This window comes from Danio aesculapii, chromosome 8 (assembly GCF_903798145.1).
Source record: "Danio aesculapii chromosome 8, fDanAes4.1, whole genome shotgun sequence".
NCBI classification, from domain to species: Eukaryota; Metazoa; Chordata; class Actinopteri; order Cypriniformes; family Danionidae; genus Danio; species Danio aesculapii.
This window is the reverse complement of record NC_079442.1, coordinates 29290145-29306599: the sequence shown is the minus strand read 5'-3', so window position 1 is coordinate 29306599 and position 16455 is coordinate 29290145. Positions and strand designations below refer to the sequence as shown.

At 36.3% G+C, this 16455-nt stretch overlaps 1 protein-coding gene across 2 annotated transcripts; it reads right to left on the bottom strand.

Moving 5' to 3' along the window:
- Window positions 1-1842: 1842 nt before the first annotated feature.
- Window positions 1843-7393, bottom strand: dclre1b (DNA cross-link repair 1B). 2 transcript variants are annotated; one of them, XM_056463633.1, is made up of 5 exons: window positions 7122-7393; window positions 6670-6906; window positions 4658-4823; window positions 4352-4534; window positions 1843-3339 (listed from the first exon to the last, which is right to left on the bottom strand). In XM_056463633.1, exons 2-5 carry the CDS (start codon window positions 6859-6861, stop codon window positions 2171-2173), a joined length of 1710 nt encoding a protein of 569 aa, XP_056319608.1. In that variant the 5' UTR covers window positions 6862-6906; window positions 7122-7393; the 3' UTR covers window positions 1843-2170. The 2 variants fall into 2 exon arrangements, with proteins under 2 accessions (XP_056319608.1, XP_056319607.1); XM_056463632.1 differs by having other exon boundaries at window positions 7169-7393.
- Window positions 7394-16455: the final 9062 nt, after the last annotated feature.

Genomic DNA, 16455 nt, shown 5'->3' with positions numbered 1-16455 from the left:
TTGATTACGATTAATGAACGCTTATTTATTATTAATTAAATTATATTATTATATTTATTGAATCTACTGTAAACAAATATTTTAATGTAAATAATAATTTTATTGTAATGTAAAATATGCCGTCTCAAGGCTTTTCTGGCACAGCTTCCAATCATCGTCAATGTAGTGCAAAAGTGCATTGGGTAGTTACATTTTTTTGAGAGGTGCGCAGGCTGCACCAGACCATGCCCGTCAAATCAGTCTTAACAGAGTAGGGTCACATGACTCCACACACAGTAGGGGAAGTAATTGAAATAATCGACCAGCTCTATAAGGTAATGATATTAAAATAAACAGGTACAATATAGGGGGTTCAGCTGGGGGGTCAGATGCAGCACATTGATTTTATGGCACCAGATGAAACTTTCTGACACCTTTACGGCACTCACGCACATTAAAAATAAATACAGGCCACAACTGAACATGGAGGATGGCCTCCGAGTGGCGTTCTTCAAAATTAAATAATGAATAGACTTGGGCCTATTGGTATGTATGCAAGGTATATATATATTTATAATCACCTCAGCGAATATTGGGGGTCTCGCATTGTTATTTTGGGGGTCGCGGGCTGAAATGTTTATGCACTCCTTTTTTAAACACTACAAATAAGTAAAACCTCGGTAGATACTCTGACTGGATGTATTCAGTCTAATTGTATTCACTTTTGAGCCACTTCAGCCAATAGCAGAACAGTAACTACCCTGGGAGGTGAGGATAAAGATAGTAAGGCTAAATTCGAATGGTCAAATTTAGATAAACAACCAATGCTTAAATGTAATTTATCACAAATGTTTGCAATATATTACATATACTATTGTTACAATAATGACAATTTTGCTAAATATTATGCAGCCCTACTTTATACTATCATGATATTAAGGTTTGAATTACTTTAGCTCAATGGTCTCAAACTCAATTCCTGGAGGGCCGCAGCTCTGCATTAGTTTAGCTCCAACCACCTCCAACTCACACCTGCTTTAAGCTGCGGTCACACTCGGTTTTGTGTGTGCGAAATTCTGTCGTGCGGTGCTGCGAAAAGGGGCGGGATTAAGCAAGATGATTAGACATCTAAAAAAGTGAGCGATTGCCCCATGCTTTAAATTTCTGTCCAGAGAGGTCCTGTTTTGATCCTCGATTGGTCTCACGCAGTCAAGTGATGCGATTTCACAGGTCAGAGTTCACCAAGCTTGAACTTTGCACCGCAGCAACATTCGAAACGACGCATGACCTTGCGTTTCCGGTCTGACGCATTCGCGTGCATATGAATGGAAGTCTATGGGAAGAAAAGTCAAGTGTGACCGCAGCTTAATAGTCTCGAACACCTTAATTAGTTGGATCAGCTGTGTTTGATTAGAGTTGGAGCAAAACTGTGCAGAGCTGCAGCCCTCCGAGATCAAGTTTGAGACCTATCCTTTAGCTCAGTGTTTCTCAACCACGTTCCTGGAGGACCACCGACACTGCATGTTTTGGATGTCTCCTTTGTCTGTCACACCCACTACAGGTCTTTCAGTCTCTGCTAATGACCTGATGATCTGACTCAGGTGTGTTTGATTAAGGAGACATGGAAAATGTGCAGAGCTGGTCGTCCTCCAGGAATGTGGTTGAGAAACACTGCTTTAGCTTATCCATGAACTTGATTTCTGCATGAGTATCGTAGGATGTAATTAAGACAACTTCAAAGATTCTACAATCACTGCGTCATCAGACTATGCCTTTGTTTGTTGAGAATACTTTCTCTCTAGTGGCACAAACTACATATTTAAGTAAACTAATTATCATAAGCAACAAGGAAAAAATCCTCAGTCAGAAAAACAAGAAACAATTTTAATGGCGTTTCTTTTACATCTGAAAACAAACGTTTCACAGTACAGTGCTTAGTGTTGCTACGTATGAAAACAAAGGCATGCAAAACAAACATTAATATGTTATATGACAAACATTGTGAATAATAGCATCATCAAATTGATGTCTTCAACAGCTTTTGGCTAACTGTGTAAAAGAATTAATGCTTGGCACAGAGCTAATGATTCGGAGACTTAACCACAATACTGTTCACGTAAATTACAATACATAATCAACCATTCACATAAACCTAGCTGCAAAAGTGGTTGTTAAAATCACCAAAAATGCTTCAATTAGACACGAGGCGCTTTATAGCAGCTTCAAGAGGATCACCCACGAGTTTAGGGAGATCGACGGGATTAAGGCGATAATTTTCACAAAGTCCCCTCGAGACCTGGCCTCCTTTGAGTTCCTCAGCAGGTATGGTGAAGTTCTCAAGGAGCCAGTGCTCGACCTGCTCGCACTCTAAAGTGATGGGGATAGCAGAGGTCACTGATTGTGGATTAGGTAGTGTGAGTGCAGTGGTAAAACTGGTCTGGTCATGCATACTGTCCATCGAAGAGCACATTTCTCCAGAATTGGTGCTGCCCATTTGAGGACTCTTTTCATTGGACGATTTTGTTGGACTCTCATGATCACATTCGTATATGAGGCTTGGATCAGGCGATCCTATACCTTGATGTGTACTAACTGATTCATTGTCATCCATGGTGAGGCTGCTGGTGATCGTCACAACATCTTCAGATGCAACTCGGATGAGTTTCAAATGCTTGTTGCGTGGGCCGTTCTCTCGATGGTAGGAGTTGGTGCCCATGTCTAGAAGAATGCAATCGGAGTCAGAATTTCTGTCTGTAGTATCATGATCTATCTCAGTATCATCTGAATCCTTGTCATCGTGATTAGGTTGGCTTAATTTAGTCTCTGGAGAGTCAAACACCACTCCTCGCACCTCTGGTCGTGAGGTTCTCTTGAGCATGCCATTTGTGGAGCTCTGAATATTTGAGTTGGTCATCATGTACTGCTTGACTGACTCTGGAATTACCACTGCTTTTGGCTTCTTGCGAGGGCTAAGGAGGGAAGAAAAATAAGGCAGGCAGTTGCCTACAATGGGCACCAGTGAAATAGGAGATAGGGCAGAGACAAAGTCCTCCAGTTCCTGGTAGGAAGAATGGTCCGAGTAAGGCACCACATGAACATTAGGGTGGCTGGAGACCATAGGGCGGCTGGTGGGCAATATTGCGATGGTAGGCTGCAGTTTATTCCATGCCAGCAGGTTGGAAGCGTTGATCGTGGACTGAGTGACCACACGAATACGACCTGCACCAGAGTCTGTGGTGAAAACATCAGGGAGCTGCAGAACACGCAAGGTTTCCAGACGCTCCCTGTCCACCTCAACCCATGTTTTAAATTCCATGGCAAGCTCAACCAGCAGGGACTCTTTACCCAGAGAGTACAGCCCTGGAGACAGATAACATATTTTAATGCAATTTTAAATATATCAAATTAACTTAAAAGTAACGGTATATTTACAGCTTGGATTATACACTTTTCTGCTAATTCAATACTATCCCAATATATATAATTATATATATATATATAATTATTCAATTACAGTGGCTCCTTGTTTATCATGAGAGTTACTGTACGTTCTAAAATAACCCGCAATAAGCGAAATCCGCGAAGTAGTCAGCTTTATTTTTTACAATTATTAGAGGTGTTTTAAGGCTGTAAAACCCCTCGATACACACTTTATACACTTCTTAGACAGGCATTAACATGTTCACTCTTTTCTCTCGTTTAAACGCTCTCAAACTTTTGTAGAAAAGTCCAGTATTATAAAATAAAACTAAAGATCAAAACCTGTTCAGACGCAAATATTCATCGCTGTCAGCAAAAGGGTCAGCGTAATGTTTTTTCTTGCAGTCACTGATCCACAAAGTTAAAGCAGACTCCATCCTTAAGGGGTTGCAAAGCGAATGTGCCATGCACATGTCAGTTGGAAGTAGCACAAACCGTACACGCACACTTGCATGCTATTTAAGGGTGCTTTCACATCTGTGGTTCAGTTGATTTGGTCCGATATTTCAACTTATTGTGATTTTGATTTGCCCATTGAAGATTAGACAATGGAAAATACTTCAAAACACTCTTAAAGAGACTGTGCGATAAGTTATTAACAAAAACTATGCATAAGAGCTTTCTAAACTTTTATTTCAGGAGCATACAGTACATAGACATTATCTGTTTAGCTTGATCTTCGAAGTCTGACTATTTGCTTCCACGTTTGGAGTAGTGGTCCTTCTCTATTGACATCAGTTTGACAGTTTCAGCCACAATATTATTAGCCACAACCCCCTTACTGTCAGTTTGCTAAGTGCGAATGGTGTGCCCCGACTCAATATTCAGTTTTAGTTGGAAGTACATCAACGCTTTTTAAAAGTCTGAACAGAAACATTGAAAAAAGTCTCACCAATAACTATAGCATATCCAGGATGATCCCTGATGATCTGTTTAATTTGTTGTGTGGCTTGTTGACGAGAAGGTACGGCTCGAGTGGGGTCACAGTTTGTGTTGTCCAGATACAGAACATCAATGTTAATGTGGTTTTGGAGACATGGCACACGGAGCATTGATGGGGTGTAACGGAAATCACCTGAGATAAAACAGAATAAATCATCCGTTAAAATACTGTCTCAATATTAAGAGCTGACAGGCCTGTTGTACGATAACATTGTTTTTTTGAAAGACAATATGAATTTTGTTTTTCTAAACCTACCAGTGTAGAGTCTGGTGCCAAAGTATCCTTGAAAAAGGAACATAACTGCCCCAGGACAGTGATTGGCATCTATTAGAGTAACAGTCAGACGTTCTTTTCCAAGATCATCGAGCATTAGCATGTGATCTTGACCAATCTCCAGAGGACGAATCCATTTCTGTTTGACCTGAATAACAAAGCATAATTTGTAATTCTAGTCAGCTTGATCTGTCTAACAAACAAAACATTATTCAACATCCAGGGAATTTATACATTTTCATTAACTTTTTTCTGGACCAGTTTTCAACCTGCCAAGATGCCTCACCTCAGATTTGTTTTGTTATAGAGTGAGAAAAAGTAACATTAGAAATTCGCTTTTTGCTAAATGACGTAGACTTACCATGTATCAAAGCCAAATCACACACTCAGTATTTACTGAGGATATTTAATGAGGACTAAAAGTTTCATATTTTGACCCAATATTGATTTAGTATTAATGTATAAACCACAAAAAAAAAACACCTGTAGCACAACTGTTAGCTATGTCTTGGCCACATATTTTAAATAAGGTGTCAAAAGCAACATCTGCAAATCTATATATTATAATATTTTTTATATAGTAATATTTTAAAAATGTTAATAAATGTATTATGGGCAAAATTCAAAGTGTTACGCAAACAAAAAAAAGAGCAGTATGAAAAATGTGTAGGTATTTTATTGCAGTTATAAACTATTTAACAAAAGGTGGCTGACTAGCCAAACTGATGGCAAACGTGCAAATCAACACTTCATTTTTTCGTTGTGTTATACCCATGTAAATGTCTGCTTCCAAGACATTAGAAACAGATGTTTTCTTTTAGCCTAATAATTTAATGTTGCCGCTTCTTCACTGTACTGGTTGTTACAGGATTATATATAAAAAAAAAAGAACGTGCTCACAACATCCAATCACATAAGAGGAACCGAAAAGCAATCTGGTGTTTACGATATCACAGAGAAGGTAGCAATTAAAGACTTAAAAACACAAACTCTTTCTAGATTCTAAGACTGTATTTGCACACAATTGTTGCAGGCAAATTAAAGTTTAGTGATAAAGCAGCACTTGCTCGATCGAGCCAGTAACAATCCTATCTATTGTCTCGAGCATGCTGGCCCCGGGCCAGTGTACCGTCCTTATTGTTGAGGCCTGACTGGTATTATAGTCTGAAAATGAATATAAACATACCTGAAAACATGGAATCTTTTTTGGCTGTATCTTTAGCAGATCTCCCATGAGTAGTTTACAAAAAACTAAAATTACAGTTCACTCAAATATATGAAGAGTTCAGATGCAAAAACCTCTAAATGCCGTCAGAAATGTTCTTCTAAAACGAGCATTTGTATCAGGATCCAGTGTACTGTATAGGCTCAGTAATTTCACTTTTATGGCAAAGAATAAGTTCTTTTCATGGTCTTCAAAATGAAATAACTCAACATAAACAAAGGAGGCTGAGAATAATGCTAATTTTTGATGGAAATTTCAGACCGCACTTAGAGGTTTATGCATCTGAACCCTTCATATTTAACTTATACATTGTAAATCCAGAGAAACTGAGAATTTTCAAATGGCCTTTTTTATTCATAGCTTCACACACACACTTACAAGGTGAAACTACAAACTCATAATAGAACTGAAATAAGTTTATTAATGTACTAAATGTGCATAAAAATATCAACTTATAAAACTGACAAAAAACAAAGCTAATAAATGTATTACAACTCAAATTTAAGATATAACAATTTCAAATATAAATTACTTTTATATTAATAAACATATTATTATTATTATTAAAGTAAAATATTAATAATTACTAAATACTATGCTTCAGTTTAGTGCCTGATTTATCAGGAGTCGCCACAGTGGAGTGAACCGCCTATTACTCTGGCATACTAATAAATACTTAAAATATTAAAACTAAAACAGTTCTAATAAAATCAAACAAGAAGCTCTACTTTTCCTGAGTTTTACTCGCTGATGTGCAGTATGATCTGACCTGCAGTTTGAGCTGGAGCAGTTTGGCGGTGAGAGGGGAGCAGTAGATGGGCCTGTGGCTCCAGGTGGATGACAGGCCACAGGTGTGATCCGAGTGCATGTGGGACAAGAAGAACAGACGGACGTGAAGGCACTTGCGGAGCTGCCAACAGTCCACAGCTATAGGAGTGTCCGGTAAGACTTTCCCGTTCATCTTCTGCTGCTGGAGAGGAGCTCAGACTTTACCCGCTGTTCATTTCTAAAGAGATGTGATGACAGAAAAATGCTTTTCAGTTGGTTTTGCTGGATTTGTTGATATTCGAAAGCGTCAATTCCCAAGCAGAGCTGTCAGAAATGTAAATAAGCAATATAATGTGCACTTGCGAGGGTTTGTAACATGGCAAAATAAGCTGACATCTTAGCATACAGCGTTAGCAATAAACAAATGACACTGAATGTTTGAGCTTTTCTTACGAAGTCACACAATGCCAGACAAAAGGTAAATATAACAGCATGCTTGCCCGTCAGTGTTCATCCGAGAGTGTTAGCAGGCCGGTTAGCTGGGCAGGTGGTGAGGATGTGTTGTATTTGTGCAGATGTGCGCCATGCTGAACCCACACACTGGGCTTTCGACGATCGCGGTGTGTTTATGAATTCAAAAGATTTCAGCGCGCTTTAGCAAGGCACTTTTGAACGCTGACATTTGGTAACTCTGGTTTGTCCGCCAAAAAACAATCCACGCCTCCGTGTCGCGCACGAGCTGGTGTGACGTCACTGCTGACGCGTACGCGCAGATGTTGGGTCTTTGTGCTCGTGCTGTGAATAAAATATATACAATTAAATAATAAAATAAAATACAAATGCTAATACTGTGCAGAATTATTTCAGTTTTTTGATAAATAGATTACAATTAGTTTACAATATGTTTTCGTTCTTTCATTCTGTTCTTCTTGCACTGTATGCTTTGAGAAACAATGTATTATGAGGAGGGTGTAAACAGGGGTGCCCAAAACTTTTTTTATGAAGGGCCAAAAACCAAACTTGATTGAAGAAAGTGTGCTGAAGGTAAACATAATATAAATATTTACCATGGGTAATTTCCTAATTGATTTAATAATATAAAAAAAATAGAAAACATCGATTTATATTAAATATTACAGTATTAGTTTTTTTTTTTTGTAGCTCAGCAGAAAACAATAGGGCTGTGCGATTAATCGAATAGCAATCGCAATTTGAAACGTTGCAATTAGTTAATCGCAAGAGGCTGCAATATAAAAAATATATTCATATATGTAAACAAGAATAACGAATAACATCTAAACCTCTACACTTCAGAAAATTAAACATGCTAGACTTTCTGTGAGACATCACAACTCCCCACGACCCCATGTCAAGGAAATTGTGCCGAAATCGTGTGATCTGACTAGGGCTTTATAACTAGCCTGTTGAGTGAGCACACTTTTGTTCTGCCCAATCAGAATTGCGCAACTGAAATACACTCGCAATAAAAAAAACACAAAACAAACAGGAAAGCGCTGACAAGTGGGATTATGGTGTCTGCTGCTCAATGTCACAGACACCGAACAAAAATTGGAAATTTCTGGAGTTGTCGCAGAATTGTTGCCATGGCTTACAGATTATTGAGCTGAAGCTTGAATTAAATTAAAATCAGCTTGAAGCTTGAATTAAATTGTAAATCAATTCGCAATCGCAATATCTAAAAAAAACCCCTAAAAAAACGCAATTAGATATTTTCCCCAAATCGCACAGCCCTAATAAACAAGCAACCAAAACACACACACACACACACACGCACACACACACACACACACACACACACACACGCATACATACATACATACATACATACATACATACACACACACACACACACACACACACACACACACACACACACACACACATATATATATATATATATATATATATATATATATATATATATATATATATATGTATGTATGTATGTATGTATGTGTGTGTGTGTGTGTGTGTGTGTGTGTGTGTGTGTGTGTGTATGTGCATATATGTGTGTGTATATATATATATATAAGAGTTCAGATGCAAAAACCTCTAAATGCCATCAATTTCCATCGAAAATGAGCAGTATTTTAAGTTATTTCACTTTGAAGACCACGAAAAGAAGGTATTCTTTGCCATGAAAGTTAAATTATTAAACCTTTACACTGGAGCCTGATAAAAATGCTAATTTTAGAAGAAAATTTCTGACTGCATTTAGAGGTTTATTTATACACTTCATATATAATTTGTATATAATTTATTTATAATTTATCATTTTTTTGACATTTTCTAGTTTGTAATTTTTATTTTTTTCAATATCTTGTTTGAACTTGGATGAAGATTAAATAAACTTGACGGAATAAGCTAAACAGATAAAATAGATGTACAATATTGGTTAAGTCCATACAATAATCTTCACATTAAATTTATTAGTAGCATGAATGTCCACTGGTCACATTTAAGACAAAGTGGACGATTTGTTGTTTAATTTGTTAATAAGCATCCTCATGAGTTTCTGTTAATTCATACGTTTCTGTTAATTCTCTGAATGGAGTTCCTTGATTGGTGGACAAGAGGGGCGTGCTTCAGCTTGTTACCTGATTGGCTCACATTTTTATCCACACTTGCATCACTGATTCTGTGATCGATTCTGTGGTCTGTTAACAAATGCAGAGCATGTGCACATCTTGGCTATGAACATCAGTCTTGACATAGTGGCTCATTCTCATCCTGGATCAGCAAACGTGCAATGGACTAAGCCAGGAGGAGCCGATTAAACTAGGTCAAGCTGCACTTTTTCTGTTATCCTTGCTTTATTTATTCCACTTTTATGCAATACACCTCTGGATTTTCTTTTTGTTTGTTTATTTCGGACCAAAATACTCAAGAGAACCAAACACAGATGTGAACACACCCTAAAACATTTAAAGGTTTTGCTTGCTTACATGCCTTTGTGTACTCAGATCTGAGAGACAGTTCATTTTGAGAAAACTCCACATAAGATACTGCTTTTTAAATGTATAATTGACTTAACAACACACATGCTTTACCCAAAGCTCTTTGTTTATATCATATTCACTTGGAGATGGGAAAAAGGTTTTTGATTTTCGGCTTATGCTTAAATCTGGAAAAAAGGCCTATTATTCTAAGTGGTACTCACCATATTTATGGGTACTCACTGCAGAGCTTCATTTTTTTATTCAGTGGCGCCCATAAGCTCCACTAGAGGGCAGTGTAGCATCATGATATAGTGCAGACTAGAGCATTCTGACAGTTTTATCCCTTTTAGCACATCATCACAGCAAAGCTTGAAGCGTTCTTAACAGAGAGAGAGAGAGAGAGAGAGAGAGAGAGCGAGAGCGCAGCAGCATACCGTGACTAAGCATATGGTCGAACACACACTGTAAAACTAGGGTAAACTATCTCTGAATGTTTGACCTTTTGAGACATTCTCACAGAGTACAGATGAATATCTCAAACAAAGTGTAAACAAGCATCAGTTACAGCAATGTTAAAAGTATATAGTGCCAAAACGAATCAAGTAACCTGTGATAAATGATGTTGCATAGCTCTGTTTTCCGGCCAATAGGCAGCCTGGTGAAAGGGGTGGTTCTTTTTTTCTCAAAAAGTGGACCTTTTTGCAGTTATTTGCCTCATTTTCAAATTTAATCATGAGATTTAAATCCTGCTTTTTAGTGGCATTTTAAGCACTATTTTTTTTAGCTGAATTGTCTTGTCGGATGGTCATAATAATCACACTTTTTGATGAACCAAATATTTCCTAAAGATTTAGAATAAAGAAATATGAAAAACAAAATTAAATACAAATTAATTACATCATATATCATTAGAGAAAAAAAATGAGAATCTGTTAAAAGTTCAGAATTTGGCCATTTTAATAAAAAAAATAATTAAAATATTTAAAATAAAAGTCACTTGTAAAATGTTTTCTCTACAATACAGTGGCGAAAGAAAACTTCTCTTACATCAGATTGTGTGTTTGCTTGCACAGCAGGATGTTGGACTTGTGAAAAATATTTGTTAGCATTAGCCAAAACCAATTAGCTAAAGTCACACTGAAGCCACAGCCAACAGAGGATTCCGCTTGGTTTTAAAGCTTTTTTCGATGGGTTATTTTCACTATTTATGATGGCACAGCAGTCAAAATAGGACAAATGAGCTCCTGTATGGGACAAATTCTGGACCTTTGTCAGTGAGGGGTGAGTCTTCCGGACCACCCGAACCCCCCCTGGCTACGGACCCGATGAAAAAGATTTGTATTACGCAGCTGTGACTTTTTTATTTTGTTACCATCTAAAAGCAATATGTTTAACACTGTGCCATTATACATTAATAAAGTGCTGCAGTGATCAAAACCCACATGTCTAAATAATTAGAGATTCTCTTAAGATTTGTTTCATGGGTTTTTATCATTTCCATGGTGTAATATAATTATAATTGTACTGACATGCAGCTGTGGTGATAAAGACGGTAAAATCGCTGTAATTCATTACAAACGTGCACTGTTTTAAAAACGTTTTAAACATGTAAAACTCGTTCTTGATCACATTTGATGATGATTGATGATCACAAAGAGCTGAACAGATCTTTTAATCCCAGTTGCTTTGCGCACGTCTTGTTGATATGATTATACGCATTACAACAGAGACATGTTAATACAGGACTGTCAATCAATTCTGTGGGCGGGGGAACCACACTCCTACATCACGTTGTGGTCGGCCTCAAAATGAGAGAGATTTGGATCCTATTTTAATATCAGGAAATAAAAAAAAAGAGATTTATTGTATTTATATCACACCAATATTAGTGTGGACACACTAAACCTACACACAGTTCTGTCCAAACAGCCTACAAAAGATGATTTTCATCATAGGTGCCCTTTAAAACTTCGTATCAGTCTGGGTGTTTTTATAGTATTGAGCCCGAAACCAATACTAGTATCAGTACATCCCTAATTTTATGTACAGTTGAGGTCAGAATTATTAGCCCCCTTTGAATTTTTTTTCTTTTTTTTAAATATTTCCCAAATTATGTTTTACAGAGCAAGGAAATTTTCACAGTATGTCTGATAATATTTTTTCTTCTGGAGAAAGTCTTATTTGTTTTATTTCGGCTAGAATAAAAGCAGTTTTTAATTTTGTATGAATCATTTTAAGGACAAAATTATCAGCCCCTTTAAGCTATTTTTTTCTCGACTGTCTACAGAACAATACAATATACAATACAATACTATTATACAATGACTTATAATATACAATGACTTATAATAGTAAAAATTACCCTAACCTGCCTAGTTAACCTAATTAACCTAGTTAAGCCTTTAAATGTCACTTTAGGCTTTATAAAAGTGCCTTGAAAAATATCTAGTCAAATATTATTTACTGTCATCATGGCAAAGATAAAGTAAATCAGTTATTAGAAATGAGTTATTTAAACTATTATGCTTAGAAATGTGTTGAAATAAATATTCTCTGTGTTAAAAAGAAATTGGGGGAAAAAATAAACGGGGGCTAATAATTCAGAGGGGCTAATAATTCTGACTTCAACTGCATATACTGTCTGTGCAATAACTGTCTGAACAATATACAATTGTGTGCAATTTTATACTGTTTTTATTTGATAAGTATCAAAAAAGCTTGAGGATTACAGATCTTGATGATACTTGAACATTTTTATTTGTCCTATAAAATTCAGTTGACATTTTGTTAATTCATGACTAAAAATATCTAATAAATGATGCTGAAATATTTTAGTAGTGTTTTTATATTTTAGTTTTAACAGTGAACTTAATGTAAGCTTTCAGTGCATACACAGTAATAGAGTAAATATTATTTCTACTTTGAGATATTCAGCACAGAATAAAAACCGTGCCTCTCCTACCCTCACGTGTGGTCCCCTAGGACCTGTGTTATTTCTTAGAAGAGTGTTTTTTGGCTGCTTTCTGTAGTCATAGAGCAGGAATGGGGGCTTAATTGTTGGTACTTATTACTCAAGATATTCTCAAATAATTCTCTTAACAGGAGATTTTTTTTGTCTTTCATCATTAATTATGAAACAAACAAACAACTTAATAGCTAGAGTAAGTCAAACATGCTGACACTGAAGATGATAAATGAAGATGAACTACAGTACTTCCTGATATAAACTGATATTTCCTGTTTTCAATCATGAAGCGCCTGCTTCTTCATTCAGTGTCATTTTATACCGCGTGTCTGTGAAGTAAAAACAAGATGGCAGATTTAATTAGCCCATTGTTCCCATTTATTCCGAAATATCTCATTTAACAAATGATTGTAATTCCACAACTGTTCCTTTAACAATTATGAACATAATGTACTCGGACATATAGTGCATAACATGGCTATGTACAGATTAGATACATGTTCGCTTTTAATGTCAGTATAGACCTGCTGTTACATCCACATGTGAGATCAAAAACCCCACTCAAGTGTGACAAGTGAAGTGTGTAATTTCTGCACCACAGACGAAATTGCAATTCCTAAACACTTCCTCATGTGCAAATAAAATGGTCGGGATGTCAGAGTCAAGCTGGTCAGGATGCTCAAACAAACAGAGCAATGTTTTATAACGCCTCAGAGCCACAGTGTTTATACTTTTATTGGTGGGAAATCAACGTAAAATGGCAACTAGGAAAAGAAAGAATGTATTATTCTGCCTTTTTTAAAAATTACACACTTCACCTTTAAAAGGAATGCTAACCTAGTAATTAAAACATTATGAAAAACAATAACATGAATGCTAAAAATCTCCTTATGTTTTATACAGTAGAACGCTTTTTTTTAAGATGAGAGTATGAAAAATGGTGACTGAATTTTTATTTATGTGTATAATCACTCATGCCAATCCTTTATGCATACTCCTAATTATAATTCTGAAAAAAAGTATACTGCTATAATACTGAATAGGTAATACACTATCAGTTTTGATCATTCATTAACCCTGAATATGCTCAGATAGTGGAGATTTAGTCTTGCTGACAGACTGTTCCGCTCTGGTCACCACAGAAAAAAGATAAATAGTCATTTTCATCAGTGCATCTTCATTTCCGCTAACAATTCCAGCTTTGTTAGGACATGCACTCAATCATAAACACACACACACTCATACATGATTTTGCTGCGAGGCTAGAAATGTGAGCAAAATCTAACATCAGCTGCCTACAATATGTATATTTTTGTCCTTCACAATAACAGATCTTCATTTATACACCCCATAATTTTACAAGAAAGAGCCGTGTCCAACACCTTGTCGCGGTTTCTGACATCCTCTTCCTGTCATTGTGCACAAAGGTTCAGTATACAAGCAGAATGTCCGAGAACCTGAGAGTGTACAGCGCTCTGATGTCTGTTCTGCATACATTCATACACTGTAGAATCAATAACTGGTGATTTAGATGTTTCCATATTACATATTATAAATTTTTTAGGGATGCACTGATAGCATTTCTTAAAGATGGAATATGAGTACTGAGTTTATTTTCTGCTCGGTAAACAATGTTACCTGTTCTTTTTGGGGATGTAGCAATTTTCAGAGTTTGACATAATGAGATTAGTGAGATAATTTTAGGGCAGCTTCTCTGTAATTATGGATAACAGTAACTAAGTGTTTTTTTTTTTTATCATTTTCACAGTACCAAATCCAAGGACATAATTTATGTGATGATAATAATAATAATAATAATAATAATAATAATAATAATAATATAACAATTTTATTATCAACCAATCACAAATCTGTCAGAACGCTCCAACATTAACTTCACTGAACAAATATTTCTAATATAAGCCTGTGTAACGATGTTCAATGTTGTGTAACAATTAAAGGGCACCAATTTTACCCCCTTTTTAAGTTTAAGATAAGTCTTTTGTCTCTCCAGAATGTGTCTGTAAAGTTTCAGCTCAAAACACCCATCAGATTATTTATTAAACCTTTCAGAATATTGTAATTTTCTGCTTTTAACACAATATAGCTTTTTTTGTTGCCTGTGCCTTTAAAGCTAGTTCTCCCTGCCCACCGTTCTCATGTGCCTGTCAGAGTGTGTCTCAATCTCCACCTCGGCTGCGTCAGATAAACAGCACAGTGACAGACATGAAGGAAGCAGATCTCAAGTAACGTTTGTGAGAAATACTATAGTAAGAACTTTCCCAATGATTATTTTATGTATATGTGTGTTACTTATCAAAAGGCTTGAATTAACTCCACAACAATGTCGTTACAAAGTTCAGGCACATACACAGCGCACACGTTTAACTTTGCACTGTTTTTGCACGGCAAATGTGAAAGGATATACACGTTAATATCCATTGCTGTATGGTTATCCGTAATGTTGATGTACAAAATAAACCTGATTTAACGTCCACAAACTGGGATTGAAGCGTCTTCTTTTATAATTGTACTGACATGCAGCTGTGGTGATAAAGATGGTAAAATCGCTGTAATTCATTACAAACATGCACTCGTTCTTGATCACATTTGATGATGATTGGTGATCACAGAGAGCTGAAAAGATCTTTTAATCCTAGTTGCTTCGCACACATCCTGTCTTGATGATATGATTATACACGTTACTACGGAGACATGTTAATACGAGGCTGTCAATCAATTCAGTGGGTGGGGAAACCGCACTCCTACGTCACATTGCGGTCAGCCTCAAAATGGGAGGGATTTGGATCCTATTTTAACAACTTATTGTATTTTTATCACCTTAATATGACTGTGGACACACTATACCTGCACACAGTTCTGTCCAAACAGCTTACAAAGGATGATTTTCATCATAGATGCCCTTTAAAACTTTGTATCGAGTGTTTTTACAGTATTGAGCCCGAAACCAATACTTGTATCAGTACATCCCTAATTGTATGTATATACTGTCTGCGCAATAACTGCCTGAACAATATACAATTGTGTGCAATTTAATTTTGTAATCATAATAGCCATGTACACACTGGTTTAATGTGGTGACTACTCCACACAAATAGAGTGAATTTCCTAAATTATCATTTTTTTGTACTGAATTGTGCTGATATTGTGATTATTGACACTTGTAACCATAGCAATGTTCTGGCACTTTGTACATTTGGTATCCACTATATTTGACAAAATTATATTACACAATCTAAAGACTACTGTGAGTGTAGGCAACGTTTTTTATGTTTAAAAGGCTGCTTGACAAAGCAAGCTCCTATAGTGTTGCCATGTCCACTTATTATCAACAATGCTTCAGTGTCTGTATTTCAGTGATCTAGTTCATGGAGTTAATAAAATAGGCAGGTCACAATATATTAGTATGTGGCTATATTTATTTTCTAAATAATGTGTTTAGTAGAGGTTTAACGAATCATGGTTGATCCGTGATTCGTCAAATCACAACCCATGGTTCGAAACACATGTGACCTGCGGATTAAAACATTTTTTAACTTGTAGATTAATCCTAAATTTGTAACGATAGCATAGAGATTGCCTCTCGTATCGTTCAAATAACATGTATGAAAGCATTTAGGCTTTTCTGAAAAATATAATGATGGAAGAAGTTGTGGTGGATTATTCGGGATGTGGTGGGTTTGTGTTTTGTGTCACTACTTGTTTAGCCTGGATTAATGCATTCGGTGTAAACTGCATGATTAATCATTAAAAGATCGGGATCTCAACACGTGCAACATAAATGATGGTGATTTGCATATGTTTATTAATCCTTCCAATCGCTGCATTCAAATTTGAAAAC